At 45.7% G+C, this 16,887-nt stretch overlaps 1 protein-coding gene across 1 annotated transcript in view; it reads left to right on the top strand.

Annotated features, from left to right (window-relative positions):
• The window catches only part of unc5a (unc-5 netrin receptor A), a 468,131-nt gene that overhangs the window by 314,250 nt on the left and 136,994 nt on the right, over positions 1 to 16,887 (top strand). The window contains exons 8-9 of the mRNA XM_065019100.1: positions 7,982 to 8,233; positions 15,192 to 15,494. Coding sequence (XP_064875172.1) covers positions 7,982 to 8,233; positions 15,192 to 15,494 — 555 coding nt within the window. The remainder of the gene's footprint in view (positions 1 to 7,981; positions 8,234 to 15,191; positions 15,495 to 16,887) is intronic.

The following is a 16,887-nucleotide window of genomic DNA, read 5'->3' as shown; positions in this document are numbered from 1 at the left end:
TCTATCAGTGTGTCTGTTAGGTCTCTATCAGTATGTCTGTTAGGTCTCTATCAGTGTGTATGTTAGGTCTCTATCAGTGTGTCTGAGTGTTAGGTCTCTATCAGTGTGTCTGTTAGGTCTCTATCAGTGTGTCTGAGTGTTAGGTCTCTATCAGTGTGTCTGAGTGTTAGGTCTCTATCAGTGTGTCTGAGTGTTAGGTCTCTATCAGTGTGTCTGTTTAGGTCTCTATCAGTGTGTCTGAGTGTTAGGTTTCTATCAGTGTGTCTGTTAGGTCTCTATCAGTGTGTCTGTTAGGTCTCTATCAGTGTGTCTGTTAGGTCTCTATCAGTGTGTCTGTTAGGTCTCTATCAGTATGTATGTTAGGTCTCTATCAGTATGTCTGTTAGGTCTCTGTCAGTGTGTATGTTAGGTCTCTATCAGTGTGTCTGTTAGGTCTCTGTCAGTGTGTCTGTTAGGTCTCTATCAGTGTGTCTGTTAGGTCTCTATCAGTGTGTCTGTTAGGTCTCTATCAGTGTGTCTGTTAGGTCTCTGTCGGTGTGTCTGTTAGGTCTCTATCAGTGTGTATGTTAGGTCTCTATCAGTATGTCTGTTAAGGTCTCTATCAGTCTGTCTGAGTGTTAGGTCTCTATCAGTGTGTCTGTTAGGTCTCTATCAGTGTGTCTGTGTTAGGTCTCTATCAGTGTGTATGTTAGGTCTCTATCAGTATGTCTGTTAGGTCTCTATCAGTGTGTCTGTTAGGTCTCTATCAGTGTGTATGTTAGGTCTCTATCAGTGTTTCTGTTAGGTCTCTATCAGTATGTCTGTTAGGTCTCTATCAGTATGTCTGTTAGGTCTCTATCAGTGTGTCTGTTAGGTCTCTATCAGTCTGTCTGAGTGTTAGGTCTCTATCAGTGTGTCTGTTAGGTCTCTATCAGTCTGTCTGAGTGTTAGGTCTCTATCAGTGTGTCTGTTAGGTCTCTATCAGTATGTCTGAGTGTTAGGTCTCTATCAGTATGTCTGTTAGGTCTCTATCAGTATGTCTGAGTGTTAAGTCTATATCAGTATGTCTGAGTGTTAGGTCTCTATCAGTATGTCTGAGTGTTAGGTCTCTATCAGTATGTCTGTTAGGTCTCTATCAGTGTGTCTGTTAGGTCTCTATCAGTGTGTCTGTTAGGTCTCTATCAGTGTGTCTGTTAGGTCTCTATCAGTGTGTCTGAGTTTAGGTCTCTATCAGTGTGTCTGTTAGGTCTCTATCAGTGTGTCTGTTAGGTCTCTATCAGTGTGTCTGTTAGGTCTCTATCAGTCTGTCTGAGTGTTAGGTCTCTATCAGTGTGTCTGTTAGGTCTCTATCAGTGTGTCTGAGTGTTAGGTCTCTATCAGTGTGTCTGTTAGGTCTCTATCAGTGTGTCTGTTAGGTCTCTATCAGTCTGTCTGTTAGGTCTCTATCAGTGTGTCTGTTAGGTCTCTATCAGTGTGTCTGTTAGGTCTCTATCAGTGTGTCTGTTAGGTCTCTATCAGTGTGTCTGTTAGGTCTCTATCAGTCTGTCTGTTAGGTCTCTATCAGTGTGTCTGTTAGGTCTCTATCAGTGTGTCTGTTAGGTCTCTATCAGTGTGTGAGTTAGGTCTCTATCAGTATGTCTGTTAGGTCTCTATCAGTGTGTCTGTTAGGTCTCTATCAGTGTGTCTGTTAGGTCTCTATCAGTGTGTCTGAGTGTTAGGTCTCTATCAGTGTGTCTGTTAGGTCTCTATCAGTGTGTCTGTTAGGTCTCTATCAGTGTGTCTGTTAGGTCTCTATCAGTATATCTGTTTGGTCTCTATCAGTGTGTCTGTTAGGTCTCTATCAGTGTGTCTGTTAGGTCTCTATCAGTATGTCTGTTAGGTCTCTATCAGTGTGTCTGAGTGTTAGGTCTCTATCAGTGTGTCTGTTAGGTCTCTATCAGTATGTCTGTTAGGTCTCTATCAGTGTGTATGTTAGGTCTCTATCAGTGTGTCTGAGTGTTAGGTCTCTATCAGTGTGTCTGTTAGGTCTCTATCAGTGTGTCTGAGTGTTAGGTCTCTATCAGTGTGTCTGAGTGTTAGGTCTCTATCAGTGTGTCTGAGTGTTAGGTCTCTATCAGTGTGTCTGAGTGTTAGGTCTCTATCAGTGTGTCTGAGTGTTAGGTTTCTATCAGTGTGTCTGTTAGGTCTCTATCAGTGTGTCTGTTAGGTCTCTATCAGTGTGTCTGTTAGGTCTCTATCAGTGTGTCTGTTAGGTCTCTATCAGTATGTATGTTAGGTCTCTATCAGTATGTCTGTTAGGTCTCTGTCAGTGTGTATGTTAGGTCTCTATCAGTGTGTCTGTTAGGTCTCTGTCAGTGTGTCTGTTAGGTCTCTATCAGTGTGTCTGTTAGGTCTCTATCAGTGTGTCTGTTAGGTCTCTATCAGTGTGTCTGTTAGGTCTCTGTCGGTGTGTCTGTTAGGTCTCTATCAGTGTGTATGTTAGGTCTCTATCAGTATGTCTGTTAAGGTCTCTATCAGTCTGTCTGAGTGTTAGGTCTCTATCAGTGTGTCTGTTGTGTGTCTGTTAGGTCTCTATCAGTGTGTCTGAGTGTTAGGTCTCTATCAGTGTGTATGTTAGGTCTCTATCAGTATGTCTGTTAGGTCTCTATCAGTGTGTCTGTTAGGTCTCTATCAGTGTGTATGTTAGGTCTCTATCAGTGTTTCTGTTAGGTCTCTATCAGTATGTCTGTTAGGTCTCTATCAGTATGTCTGTTAGGTCTCTATCAGTGTGTCTGTTAGGTCTCTATCAGTCTGTCTGAGTGTTAGGTCTCTATCAGTGTGTCTGTTAGGTCTCTATCAGTCTGTCTGAGTGTTAGGTCTCTATCAGTGTGTCTGTTAGGTCTCTATCAGTATGTCTGAGTGTTAGGTCTCTATCAGTATGTCTGTTAGGTCTCTATCAGTATGTCTGAGTGTTAAGTCTATATCAGTATGTCTGAGTGTTAGGTCTCTATCAGTATGTCTGAGTGTTAGGTCTCTATCAGTATGTCTGTTAGGTCTCTATCAGTGTGTCTGTTAGGTCTCTATCAGTGTGTCTGTTAGGTCTCTATCAGTGTGTCTTTAGGTCTCTATCAGTGTGTCTGAGTGTTAGGTCTATATCAGTGTGTCTGTTAGGTCTCTATCAGTGTGTCTGTTAGGTCTCTATCAGTGTGTCTGTTAGGTCTCTATCAGTCTGTCTGAGTGTTAGGTCTCTATCAGTGTGTCTGTTAGGTCTCTATCAGTGTGTCTGAGTGTTAGGTCTCTATCAGTGTGTCTGTTAGGTCTCTATCAGTGTGTCTGTTAGGTCTCTATCAGTCTGTCTGTTAGGTCTCTATCAGTGTGTCTGTTAGGTCTCTATCAGTGTGTCTGTTAGGTCTCTATCAGTGTGTCTGTTAGGTCTCTATCAGTGTGTCTGTTAGGTCTCTATCAGTCTGTCTGTAAGGTCTCTATCAGTGTGTCTGTTAGGTCTCTATCAGTGTGTCTGTTAGGTCTCTATCAGTGTGTATGTTAGGTCTCTATCAGTATGTCTGTTAGGTCTCTATCAGTATGTCTGTTAGGTCTCTATCAGTATGTATGTTAGGTCTCTATCAGTCTGTGTGAGTGTTAGGTCTCTATCAGTGTGTCTGTTAGGTCTCTATCAGTGTGTCTGTTAGGTCTCTATCAGTCTGTGTGAGTGTTAGGTCTCTATCAGTGTGTCTGTTAGGTCTCTATCAGTGTGTCTGTTAGGTCTCTGTCAGTGTGTCTGTTAGGTCTCTATCAGTCTGTGTGAGTGTTAGGTCTCTATCAGTGTGTCTGTTAGGTCTCTATCAGTGTGTCTGTTAGGTCTCTATCAGTGTGTCTGTTAGGTCTCTATCAGTCTGTCTGAGTGTTAGGTCTCTATCGGTGTGTCTGTTAGGTCTCTATCAGTGTGTCTGTTAGGTCTCTATCAGTGTGTCTGTTAGGTCTCTATCAGTGTGTCTGAGTGTTAGGTCTCTATCAGTGTGTCTGTTAGGTCTCTGTCAGTATGTCTGAGTGTTAGGTCTCTATCAGTGTGTCTGTTAGGTCTCTATCAGTGTGTCTGTTAGGTCTCTGTCAGTATGTCTGAGTGTTAGGTCTCTATCAGTATGTCTGAGTGTTAGGTCTCTATCAGTGTGTCTGTTAGGTCTCTATCAGTGTGTCTGTTAGGTCTCTATCAGTGTGTCTGTTAGGTCTCTATCAGTGTGTCTGTTAGGTCTCTATCAGTATGTCTGTTAGGTCTCTATCAGTGTGTCTGTTAGGTCTCTATCAGTATATCTGTTAGGTCTCTATCAGTATGTATGTTAGGTCTCTATCAGTATGTCTGTTAGGTCTCTATCAGTATGTCTGTTAGGTCTCTATCAGTCTGTCTGAGTGTTAGGTCTCTATCAGTGTGTCTGTTAGGTCTCTATCAGTATGTCTGTTAGGTCTCTATCAGTGTGTCTGTTAGGTCTCTATCAGTGTGTCTGAGTGTTAGGTCTCTATCAGTGTGTCTGTTAGGTCTCTGTCAGTATGTCTGTTAGGTCTCTATCAGTATGTCTGTTAGGTCTCTATCAGTATGTATGTTAGGTCTCTATCAGTATGTCTGTTAGGTCTCTATCAGTATGTCTGTTAGGTCTCTATCAGTGTGTCTGAGTGTTAGGTCTCTATCAGTGTGTCTGTTAGGTCTCTATCAGTATGTCTGAGTGTTAGGTCTCTATCAGTGTGTCTGTTAGGTCTCTATCAGTGTGTCTGTTAGGTCTCTATCAGTATGTATGTTAGGTCTCTATCAGTATGTATGTTAGGTCTCTATCAGTATGTCTGAGTGTTAGGTCTCTATCAGTATGTCTGAGTGTTAGGTCTCTATCAGTGTGTCTGAGTGTTAGGCCTCTATCAGTGTGTCTGTTAGGTCTCTATCAGTGTGTCTGTTAGGTCTCTATCAGTGTGTCTGTTAGGTCTCTATCAGTGTGTCTGTTAGGTCTCTATCAGTGTGTCTGTTAGGTCTCTATCAGTGTGTCTGAGTGTTAGGTCTCTATCAGTCTGTCTGAGTGTTAGGTCTCTATCAGTGTGTCTGTGAAGGTCTCTATCAGTGTGTCTGTTAGGTCTCTATCAGTGTGTCTGAGTGTTAGGTCTCTATCAGTGTGTATGTTAGGTCTCTATCAGTGTGTCTGAGTGTTAGGTCTCTATCAGTATGTCTGTTAGTCCTCTATCAGTGTGTCTGTTAGGTCTCTATCAGTGTGTCTGTTAGGTCTCTATCAGTATGTCTGTTAGTCCTCTATCAGTGTGTCTGTTAGGTCTCTATCAGTATGTCTGTTAGGTCTCTATCAGTATGTCTGTTAGGTCTCTATCAGTGTGTCTGTTAGGTCTCTATCAGTGTGTCTGTTAGGTCTCTATCAGTATGTCTGTTAGGTCTCTATCAGTGTGTCTGTTAGGTCTCTATCAGTGTGTCTGTTAGGTCTCTATCAGTGTGTCTGTTAGGTCTCTATCAGTGTGTCTGTTAGGTCTCTATCAGTCTGTCTGAGTGTTAGGTCTCTATCAGTGTGTCTGTTAGGTCTCTATCAGTGTGTCTGTTAGGTCTCTATCAGTATGTCTGTTAGGTCTCTATCAGTGTGTCTGTTAGGTCTCTATCAGTGTGTCTGTTAGGTCTCTATCAGTGTGTCTGTTAGGTCTCTATCAGTCTGTCTGAGTGTTAGGTCTCTATCAGTATGTCTGTTAGGTCTCTATCAGTGTGTCTGTTAGGTCTCTATCAGTTTGTCTGTTAGGTCTCTGTCAGTGTGTCTGAGTGTTTGGCCTCCATGTTTCCCTCCATGTTTCCTCCCAGCCGAAGACTTGTGGCACAACTCCCACCCACACAACCACATAAAACCACACACACACACACACACACACACACACACACACACACACACACACACAAACAAACACACAGACACACGAACGCGTACGCAAATACACACACACACATACACACACACACACACACACACACACACAGCATTGTTGATGGGGCTTAGCTCCCACCTCCGCCACCCAAACCCAACCAGCCCAGGAGACAGCCGTAGCCAATCCCTTATCCCTGCTACTCTGCTGATTAGAACACAAACGCTCACACACACACACACGCACAATCTCTGTCTCCCTACACACACACTGTCGGTGGGAGTTACAGAGTCAATAGGTTACTCAATCTTCCATTTATCTCTTCCACTGCTCTCCTCTGGTGTGGGTGTGTGTGTGTGTGTGTGTGTTGTTAGTCTGAAGAGTGTGTGTGTGTGTTTGTGTGTTTGTGTCTTCTTCCTAAGCAATTGCTTTATGGTGATGTGTAGTGCTGCTGAGAAATCTATTGATTGGTTGGAGGATCAGATGAGAACAGAGTTCTAACTGGTTGAGGATCAGATGAGAACAGAGTTCTAACTGGTTGGAGGATCAAATTCTCCCTTCACCCTGCTCTCTCCCTCTCTTTCTCCCTTCACCCTGCTCTCTCCCTCTCTTTCTCCCTTCACCCTGCTCTCTCTCTCTTTCTCCCTTCACCCTGCTCTCTCTCTCTTTCTCCCTTCACCCTGCTCTCTCTCTCTTTCTCCCTTCACCCTGCTCTCCCTCTCTTTCTCCCTTCACCCTGCTCTCTCCCTCTCTTTCTCCCTTCACCCTGCTCTCTCTCTCTCTCTTTCTCCCTTCACCCTGCTCTCTCTCTCTTTCTCCCTTCACCCTGCTCTCTCTCTCTTTCTCCCTTCACTGTGCTCGCTCTCTCTCTCTCTCCCTTCACCCTGCTCTCTCTCTCTTTAGGTCCCTTCACCCTGCTCTCTCTCTCTCTTCAGTATGTCTGCTCTCTCCCTTCACCTTGCCTGCTCTCTCTCTCTTTCTCCCTTCACCCTGCTCTCTCCTGCTCTCTCCTTTCTCCTTCTCCCTCTCACTCTTTCTGCTTCTCTCTCTCTCTCTCTTTCTCCCTTCACCCTGCTCTCTCTCTCTCTCTCCCTTCACCCTGCTCTCTCTCTCTTTCTCCCTTCACCCTGCTCTCTCTCTCTCTTTCACCCTGCCCTCTCTCTTCTCCCTTCACCCTGCTCTCTCTCTTTCTCCCTTCACCCTGCTCTCTCTCTCTCTTTCTCCCTTCACCCTGCTCTCTCTCTCTCTTTCTCCCTTCACCCTGCTCTCTCTCTCTCTTTCTCCCTTCACCCTGCTCTCTCTCTCTCTCTCCCTTCACCCTGCTCTCTCTCTTTCTCCCTTCACCCTGCTCTCTCTCTTCTCCCTTCACCCTGCTCTCTCTCTTTCTCCTTCACCCTGCTCTCTCTCTCTGTGTCTCCTTCACCCTGCTCTCTCTCTCTTTCTCCCTTCACCCTGCTCTCTCTCTCTCTTTTTCTCTTCACCCTGCTCTCTCTCTCTCTCCCTTCACCCTGCTCTCTCTCTTTATGTTAGGTCCCTTCACCCTGCTCTCTCTCTTTCTCCCTTCACCCTGCTCTCTCTCTCTTTGTGTCTCCCTTCACCCTGCTTCTCTCTCTCTTTTAGGTCCCTTCACCCTGCTCTCTCTCTCTTTCTCCCTTCACCCTGCTCTCTCTCTCTCTTCTCTTCACCCTGCTCTCTCTCTCTCTTTTCTCCCTTCACCCTGCTCTCTCTCTCCCTTCACCCTGCTTTCTCCTTTCCCTTCACCCTGCTCTCTCTCTCTTCTCCCTTCACCCTGCTCTCTCTCTCTTCTCCCTTCTGCTCTCTCTCTCTCTCTTCACCCTGCTCTCTCTCTCTCTTCTCCCCCTTCACCCTGCTCTCTCTCTCTCTCTTCTCCCTTCACCCTGCTCTCTCTCTCTTTCTCCCTTCACCCTGCTCTCTCTCTCTCTTTCTCCCTTCTCCCCGCTCTCTCTCTCTTTCTCCCTTCACCCTGCTCTCTCTCTCTCTTTCTCCCTTCTCCCCACTCTCTCTCTCTCTCTTTCTCTAGCTGTGAGTGAAGACATGGCTCTGTACGATGGCATGATTGCTGTGCCCCTCCCTCTGACACTAACCATCTCTCTCTCTCTCTCTCTCTCTCTAGCTGCCAATGGAGTTGAGGATGTGGCCCTGTATGTGGGTATTGTAGCCGTAGCTCTCTGTCTGACCCTCATCCTCATCGTGGTGGTCCTGGTTTACCGCCGTAAGAAGGAGGGTCTGGACGCTGACGTAGCGGACTCGTCCATCCTGACCACGGGCTTCCAGCCTATGGGCATCAAGCCTAGCAAGCCAGGTGCGTGGGCACCTCGGCACCGGGCCCCCCGCCCCTCTGGCCCCCACCCTGGTACCCGCAGCAGTAGGATAATGCTCTTTGTTTTATTTTCTACCCTTCCTTCCATCCCTCCGTCAATCTGTCAGTCTGTACTGTTCTTCATCCAACCTATACTGTACACCCAATGTGTCAACTGTCCCTTGTGTTCCCTAGTCTCACCATACTATCTACTGTCCCTTGTGTTCCCTAGTCTCACCATACTATATACTGTCCCTTGTGTTCCCTAGTCTCACCATACTATCTACTGTCCCTTGTGTTCCCTAGTCTCACCATACTATATACTGTCCCTTGTGTTCCCTAGTCTCACCATACTATCTACTGTCCCTTGTGTTCCCTAGTCTCACCATACTATATACTGTCCCTTGTGTTCCCTAGTCTCACCATACTATCTACTGTCCCTTGTGTTCCCTAGTCTCACCATACTATCTACTGTCCCTTGTGTTCCCTAGTCTCACCATACTATATACTGTCCCTTGTGTTCCCTAGTCTCACCATACTATCTACTGTCCCTTGTGTTCCCTAGTCTCACCATACTATCTACTGTCCCTTGTGTTCCCTAGTCTCACCATACTATCTACTGTCCCTTGTGTTCCCTAGTCTCACCATACTATATACTGTCCCTTGTGTTCCCTAGTCTCACCATACTATCTACTGTCCCTTGTGTTCCCTAGTCTCACCATACTATATACTGTCCCTTGTGTTCCCTAGCCTCACCATACTATCTACTGTCCCTTGTGTTGTCTAGTCTCACCATACTATCTACTGTCCCTAGTCATATACTGTCCCTTGTGTTCCCTAGTCTCACCATACTATATACTGTCCCTTGTGTTCCCTAGTCTCACCATACTATATACTGTCCCTTGTGTTCCCTAGTCTCACCATACTATCTACTGTCCCTTGTGGTATCTAGTCTCACCATACTATCTACTGTCCCTTGTGTTCCCTAGTCTCACCATACTATATACTGTCCCTTGTGTTCCCTAGCCTCACCATACTATCTACTGTCCCTTGTGTTCCCTAGTCTCACCATACTATCTACTGTCCCTTGTGTTCCCTAGTCTCACCATACTATCTACTGTCCCTTGTGTTGTCTAGTCTCACCATACTATCTACTGTCCCTTGTGTTGTCTAGTCTCACCATACTATCTACTGTCCCTTGTGTTCCCTAGTCTCACCATACTATATACTGTCCCTTGTGTTCCCTAGTCTCACCATACTATATACTGTCCCTTGTGTTCCCTAGTCTCACCATACTATATACTGTCCCTTGTGGTATCTAGTCTCACCATACTATATACTGTCCCTTGTGTTCCCTAGTCTCACCATACTATATACTGTCCCTTGTGTTCCCTAGTCTCACCATACTATCTACTGTCCCTTGTGTTCCCTAGTCTCACCATACTATATACTGTCCCTTGTGTTCCCTAGTCTCACCATACTATCTACTGTCCCTTGTGTTCCCTAGTCTCACCATACTATCTACTGTCCCTTGTGTTACCTAGTCTCACCATACTATCTACTGTCCCTTGTGTTCCCTAGTCTCACCATACTATATACTGTCCCTTGTGTTCCCTAGTCTCACCATACTATCTACTGTCCCTTGTGTTCCCTAGTCTCACCATACTATATACTGTCCCTTGTGTTCCCTAGTCTCACCATACTATCTACTGTCCCTTGTGTTCCCTAGTCTCACCATACTATCTACTGTCCCTTGTGTTCCCTAGTCTCACCATACTATCTACTGTCCCTTGTGTTCCCTAGTCTCACCATACTATATACTGTCCCTTGTGTTCCCTAGTCTCACCATACTATCTACTGTCCCTTGTGTTCCCTAGTCTCACCATACTATATACTGTCCCTTGTGTTCCCTAGCCTCACCATACTATCTACTGTCCCTTGTGTTGTCTAGTCTCACCATACTATCTACTGTCCCTAGTCATATACTGTCCCTTGTGTTCCCTAGTCTCACCATACTATATACTGTCCCTTGTGTTCCCTAGTCTCACCATACTATATACTGTCCCTTGTGTTCCCTAGTCTCACCATACTATCTACTGTCCCTTGTGGTATCTAGTCTCACCATACTATCTACTGTCCCTTGTGTTCCCTAGTCTCACCATACTATATACTGTCCCTTGTGTTCCCTAGCCTCACCATACTATCTACTGTCCCTTGTGTTCCCTAGTCTCACCATACTATCTACTGTCCCTTGTGTTCCCTAGTCTCACCATACTATCTACTGTCCCTTGTGTTGTCTAGTCTCACCATACTATCTACTGTCCCTTGTGTTCCCTAGTCTCACCATACTATCTACTGTCCCTTGTGTTCCCTAGTCTCACCATACTATATACTGTCCCTTGTGTTCCCTAGTCTCACCATACTATATACTGTCCCTTGTGTTCCCTAGTCTCACCATACTATATACTGTCCCTTGTGGTATCTAGTCTCACCATACTATATACTGTCCCTTGTGTTCCCTAGTCTCACCATACTATATACTGTCCCTTGTGTTCCCTAGTCTCACCATACTATCTACTGTCCCTTGTGTTCCCTAGTCTCACCATACTATATACTGTCCCTTGTGTTCCCTAGTCTCACCATACTATCTACTGTCCCTTGTGTTCCCTAGTCTCACCATACTATCTACTGTCCCTTGTGTTACCTAGTCTCACCATACTATCTACTGTCCCTTGTGTTCCCTAGTCTCACCATACTATATACTGTCCCTTGTGTTCCCTAGTCTCACCATACTATCTACTGTCCCTTGTGTTCCCTAGTCTCACCATACTATATACTGTCCCTTGTGTTCCCTAGTCTCACCATACTATCTACTGTCCCTTGTGTTCCCTAGTCTCACCATACTATCTACTGTCCCTTGTGTTACCTATTCTACTCAGCATTTTTGTTGTGTTTGTTATTGTTGTGTGTGTGTGTGTGTGTGTGTGTGTGTGTGTGTGTGTGTGTGTGTGTGTGTGTGTGTGTGTGTGTGTGTGTGTGTGTGTGTGTATAGTCTCCTATAGTATTCCCATCACATTGTGTTGTTTCTCTGTTGTCTACAGTCATCTGTCTGTACAGTATATCTACTAACATAGAAATTGTGTGTGTGTTGACTTGTTGCTCCTCTCCTCTTTTTAAACTCTGCCTGCTATACCTCCTCTGAGTCGCCATGGAAGCCTCCTCTGAGTCGCCATGGAAGCCTTTCTAGACTCTACCTGCTAAACCTCCTCTGAGTCACCATGGAAGCCTGCTCTGAGTCACCATGGAAGCCTTTCTAGACTCTACCTGCTAAATCTCCTCTGACTCACCATGGAAGCCTTTCTGGCCTCTACCTGCTAAACATTCTCTGAGTCACCATGGAAGCCTTTCTAGACTCTGCCTGCTAAATCTCCTCTGAGTCACCATGGAAGCCTTTCTGGACTCCACCTGCTAAACCTCCTCTGAGTCACCATGGAAGCCTCCTCTGAGTTACCATGGACGCCTTTCTAGACTCCACCTGCTAAACCTCCTCTGAGTCACCATGGAAGCCTCCTCTGAGTCACCATGGAAGCCTTTCTAGACTATACCTGCTAAACCTCCTCTGAGTCACTATGGAAGCCTCCTCTGAGTCACCATGGAAGCCTTTCTAGACTCTACCTGCTAAACCTCCTCTGAGTTACCATGGAAGCCTCCTCTGAGTTACCATGGAAGCCTTTCTAGACTCTACCTGCTAAGCCTCCTCTGAGTTACCATGGAAGCCTTTCTAGACTCTACCTGCTAAGCCTCCTCTGAGTTACCATGGAAGCCTTTCTAGACTCTACCTGCTAAACCTCCTCTGAGTCACTATGGAAGCCTTTCTAGACTCTGCCTGCTAAACCTCCTCTGAGTCACCATGGAAGCCTCCTCTGAGTCACCATGGAAGCCTTTCTAGACTCTACCTGCTAAACCTCATCTGAGTCACCATGGAAGCCTTTCTGGACTCCACCTGCTAAACCTCCTCTGAGTCACCATGGAAGCCTCCTCTGAGTTACCATGGACGCCTTTCTAGACTCCACCTGCTAAACCTCCTCTGAGTCACCATGGAAGCCTCCTCTGAGTCACCATGGAAGCCTTTCTAGACTATACCTGCTAAACCTCCTCTGAGTCACTATGGAAGCCTCCTCTGAGTCACCATGGAAGCCTTTCTAGACTCTACCTGCTAAACCTCCTCTGAGTTACCATGGAAGCCTCCTCTGAGTTACCATGGAAGCCTTTCTAGACTCTACCTGCTAAGCCTCCTCTGAGTTACCATGGAAGCCTTTCTAGACTCTACCTGCTAAGCCTCCTCTGAGTTACCATGGAAGCCTTTCTAGACTCTACCTGCTAAACCTCCTCTGAGTCACTATGGAAGCCTTTCTAGACTCTGCCTGCTAAACCTCCTCTGAGTCACCATGGAAGCCTCCTCTGAGTCACCATGGAAGCCTTTCTAGACTCTACCTGCTAAACCTCATCTGAGTCACCATGGAAGCCTCCTCTGAGTCACCATGGAAGCCTTTCTAGACTCTACCTGCTAAACCTCCTCTGAGTCACCATGGAAGCCTCCTCTGAGTCACTATGGAAGCCTTTCTAGACTCTACCTGCTAAACCTCCTCTGAGTCACCACGGAAGCCTCCTCTGAGTCACCATGGAAGCCTCCTATGAGTCACTATGGAAGCTTCCTCTGAGTCACTATGGAAGCCTTTCTAGACTCTACCAACTAAATATCCTCTGAGTTGCCATGGAAGCCTTTCTAGACTCTGCCTGCTAAACCTCCTCTGAGTCACTATGGAAGCCTTTCTAGACTCTGCCTGCTAAATCTCCTCTGAGTGACCATGGAAGCCTCCTCTGAGTCACCATGGAAGCCTTTCTAGACTCTACCTGCTAAACCTACTCTGACTCACCAGGGAAGCCTCCTCTGAGTCACCATGGAAGCCTTTCTAGACTCTGCCTGCTAAATCTCCTCTGAGTCACCATGGAAGCCTCCTCTGAGTCACCATGGAAGCCTCCTCTGAGTTACCATGGAAGCCTTTCTAGACTCTAGCTGCTAAACCTCCTCTGAGTCACCATGGAAGCCTCCTCTGAGTCACCATGGAAGCCTCCTCTGAGTTACCATGGAAGCCTTTCTAGACTCTACCTGCTAAGCCTCCTCTGAGTCACCATGGAAGCCTCCTCTGAGTCACCATGGAAGCCTCCTCTGAGTCACCATGGAAGCCTCCTCTGAGTTACCATGGAAGCCTTTCTAGACTCTACCTGCTAAACCTCCTCTGAGTCACTATGGAAGCCTTTCTAGACTCTACCTGCTTAGCCTCCTCTGAGTTACCATGGAAGCCTTTCTAGACTCTACCTGCTAAGCCTCATCTGAGTTACCATGGAAGCCCTTCTAGACTCTACCTGCTAAGCCTCCTCTGAGTCACCATGGAAGCCTCCTCTGAGTCACCATGGAAGCCTCCTCTGAGTCACCATGGAAGCCTCCTCTGAGTTACCATGGAAGCCTTTCTAGACTCTACCTGCTAAACCTCCTCTGAGTCACTATGGAAGCCTTTCTAGACTCTACCTGCTAAACCTCCTCTGAGTCACTATGGAAGCTTCCTCTGAGTTACCATGGAAGCCTTTCTAGACTCTACCTGCTAAGCCTCCTCTGAGTCACTATGGAAGCCTCCTCGGAGTTATCATGGAAGCCTTTCTAGACTCTACCTGCTAAACCTCCTCTGAGTCACCATGGAAGCCTCCTCTGAGTCACCATGGAAGCCTCCTCTGAGTTACCATGGAAGCCTTTCTAGACTCTACCTGCTAAGCCTCCTCTGAGTCACCATGGAAGCCTCCTCTGAGTCACCATGGAAGCCTCCTCTGAGTCACCATGGAAGCCTCCTCTGAGTTACCATGGAAGCCTTTCTAGACTCTACCTGCTAAACCTCCTCTGAGTCACTATGGAAGCCTTTCTAGACTCTACCTGCTTAGCCTCCTCTGAGTTACCATGGAAGCCTTTCTAGACTCTACCTGCTAAGCCTCATCTGAGTTACCATGGAAGCCTTTCTAGACTCTACCTGCTAAATCTCCTCTGAGTCACCATGGAAGCCTTTCTAGACTCTACCTGCTAAATCTCCTCTGAGTCACCATGGAAGCCTTTCTAGACTCTACCTGCTAAATCTCCTCTGAGTCACTATGGAAGCCTTTCTAGACTCTACCTGCTAAACCTCCTCTGAGTCACCATGGAAGCCTTTCTAGACTCTACCTGCTAAACCTCCTCTGAGTCACTATGGAAGCCTTTCTAGACTCTACCTGCTAAGCCTCCTCTGAGTCACTATGGAAGCCTTTCTAGACTCTACCTGCTAAACCTCCTCTGAGTCACTATGGAAGCCTTTCTAGACTCTACCTGCAAAACCTCCTCTGAGTCACTATGGAAGCCCTTCTAGACTCTACCTGCTAAACCTCCTCTGAGTCACTATGGAAGCCTTTCTAGACTCTGCCTGCTAAACCTCCTCTGAATCTGAGTTGTGTCTTAATTATAACAGCATTCTGTGTTTGTGTGCTTCTGTCTCTGGGACTTTATGTTTCTCTCTCTCTTTTTTCTCTTCCTCTGTGTGTGTGTGTGTTAGAGATGAGGTGGTCTCCTGTTGTGCTGTGACGGTGTGTGTGTTAGAGATGAGGTGGTCTCCTGTTGTGCTGTGACGGTGTGTGTGTTAGAGATGAGGTGGTCTCCTGTTGTGCTGTGACGGTGTGTGTGTTAGAGATGAGGTGGTTTCCTGTTGTGCTGTGACGGTGTGTGTGTTAGAGATGAGGTGGTTTCCTGTTGTGCTGTGACGGTGTGTGTGTTAGAGATGAGGTGGTTTCCTGTTGTGCTGTGACGGTGTGTGTGTTAGAGATGAGGTGGTTTCCTGTTGTGCTGTGACGGTGTGTGTGTTAGAGATGAGGTGGTTTCCTGTTGTGCTGTGACGGTGTGTGTGTCCCCTGCTGCTGTTGTTGACTCCTGGTCTCTGATCTGTTTTAGAGAACTCCCATCTGCTTACCATCCAGCCGGACCTAACCACCACGACCACCAGCTACCAAGGAACCCTGCACTCACGCCACGACGGCACCACTAAGTTCTCAATGACCAACGGTCCGCTCCTGGACCCCCTACCCAACGGTTCGCACCACACCTTACACAACGGGAAGATGACCTCTGACCCGGCGGAGTTTATGACCCGGCTGTCCAATCAGACGTACTTCAAGACGTTGCCGCGGGACGTGGCTAACACCTCGTATGGGACATTCAACTTCCTGGGGGGTAGACTCACCATCCCCAACACAGGTAAGAGCTGATTGGTTGATGGGTTTATTGATTGAAAACATAAGGTACCAGTCAAAGGTTTGGACACACCTTCTCATTCCAGGGTTTTTCTTTAATTTGGACTATTTTCTACATTGTAGAATAATAGTGAAGACATCAAAACTATGAAATAGCACATATAGAAACCATGCGTCATCACCACTGACTGGGACTTCTTATTCAAATTGCCAAGATGAAAAAAAAACTTCCACAGCAACTTTTAAAATGTCAGCTACAAATATACACATAGTAGTATTATAGAAGACATCACTCCTCAGTCACATTCATATGGATTCATTTGGAAAGCACTGTTCTATTTTAAAAAAAACAACAACAACTGAAGTATTTTTTAAATTATTTTTTTAGATGAGCTATATCTGAACACGGCCAGTAATTACAGGTTAAACGGAGGGAGAGCTGTAGCAGGACGGAACATAGAGAGAGGGACGTAAGACATCCGGGAAACGACTTTAGACCAAATGACCTCAATTAGAACCTTATCGTTGATGACATCACTGCTGCTAGTCACATGACTGACGCACGTAACGTCTTGATGGTCTGGTAATATAGAACATCAGAAAGTCTGGAATCCTCTCTGTCTTCTCTTCTTGTCTCTCCTCCTCTCCACTATTCAGTAGTTAGTTATATAGGTGACAACAGTGTTTCTGTTGGTCAGATCATTCAGTAGTTATATAGGTGACAACAGTGTTTCTGTTGGTCAGATCATACAGTAGTTAGTTATATAAGTGACAACAGTGTTTCTGTTGGTCAGATCATACAGTAGTTAGTTATATAAGTGACAACAGTGTTTCTGTTGGTCAGATCATTCAGTAGTTAGTTATATAGGTGACAACAGTGTTTCTGTTGGTCAGATCATTCAGTACTTAGTTATATAGGTGACAACAGTGTTTCTGTTGGTCAGATCATTCAGTAGTTATATAGGTGACAACAGTGTTTCTATTGGTCAGATCATTCAGTACTTAGTTATATAGGTGACAACAGGGTTTCTGTTGGTCAGATCATTCAGTAGTTAGTTATATAAGTGACAACAGTGTTTCTGTTGGTCAGATCATTCAGTAGTTAGTTATATAAGTGACAACAGTGTTTCTGTTGGTCAGATCATTCAGTAGTTAGTTATATAAGTGACAACAGTGTTTCTGTTGGTCAGATCATTCAGTAGTTATATAGGTGACAACAGTGTTTCTATTGGTCAGATCATTCAGTACTTAGTTATATAGGTGACAACAGTGTTTCTGTTGGTCAGATCATTCAGTTGTTATATAGGTGACAACAGTGTTTCTATTGGTCAGATCATTCAGTAGTTATATAGGTGACAACAGTGTTTCTATTGGTCAGATCATTCAGTAGTTATATA

The sequence above is a fragment of the Oncorhynchus nerka genome, linkage group LG6, assembly GCF_034236695.1.
Source record: "Oncorhynchus nerka isolate Pitt River linkage group LG6, Oner_Uvic_2.0, whole genome shotgun sequence".
Taxonomy (NCBI): domain Eukaryota; kingdom Metazoa; phylum Chordata; class Actinopteri; order Salmoniformes; family Salmonidae; genus Oncorhynchus; species Oncorhynchus nerka.
This window is presented reverse-complemented; position numbering and strand designations above follow the sequence as displayed.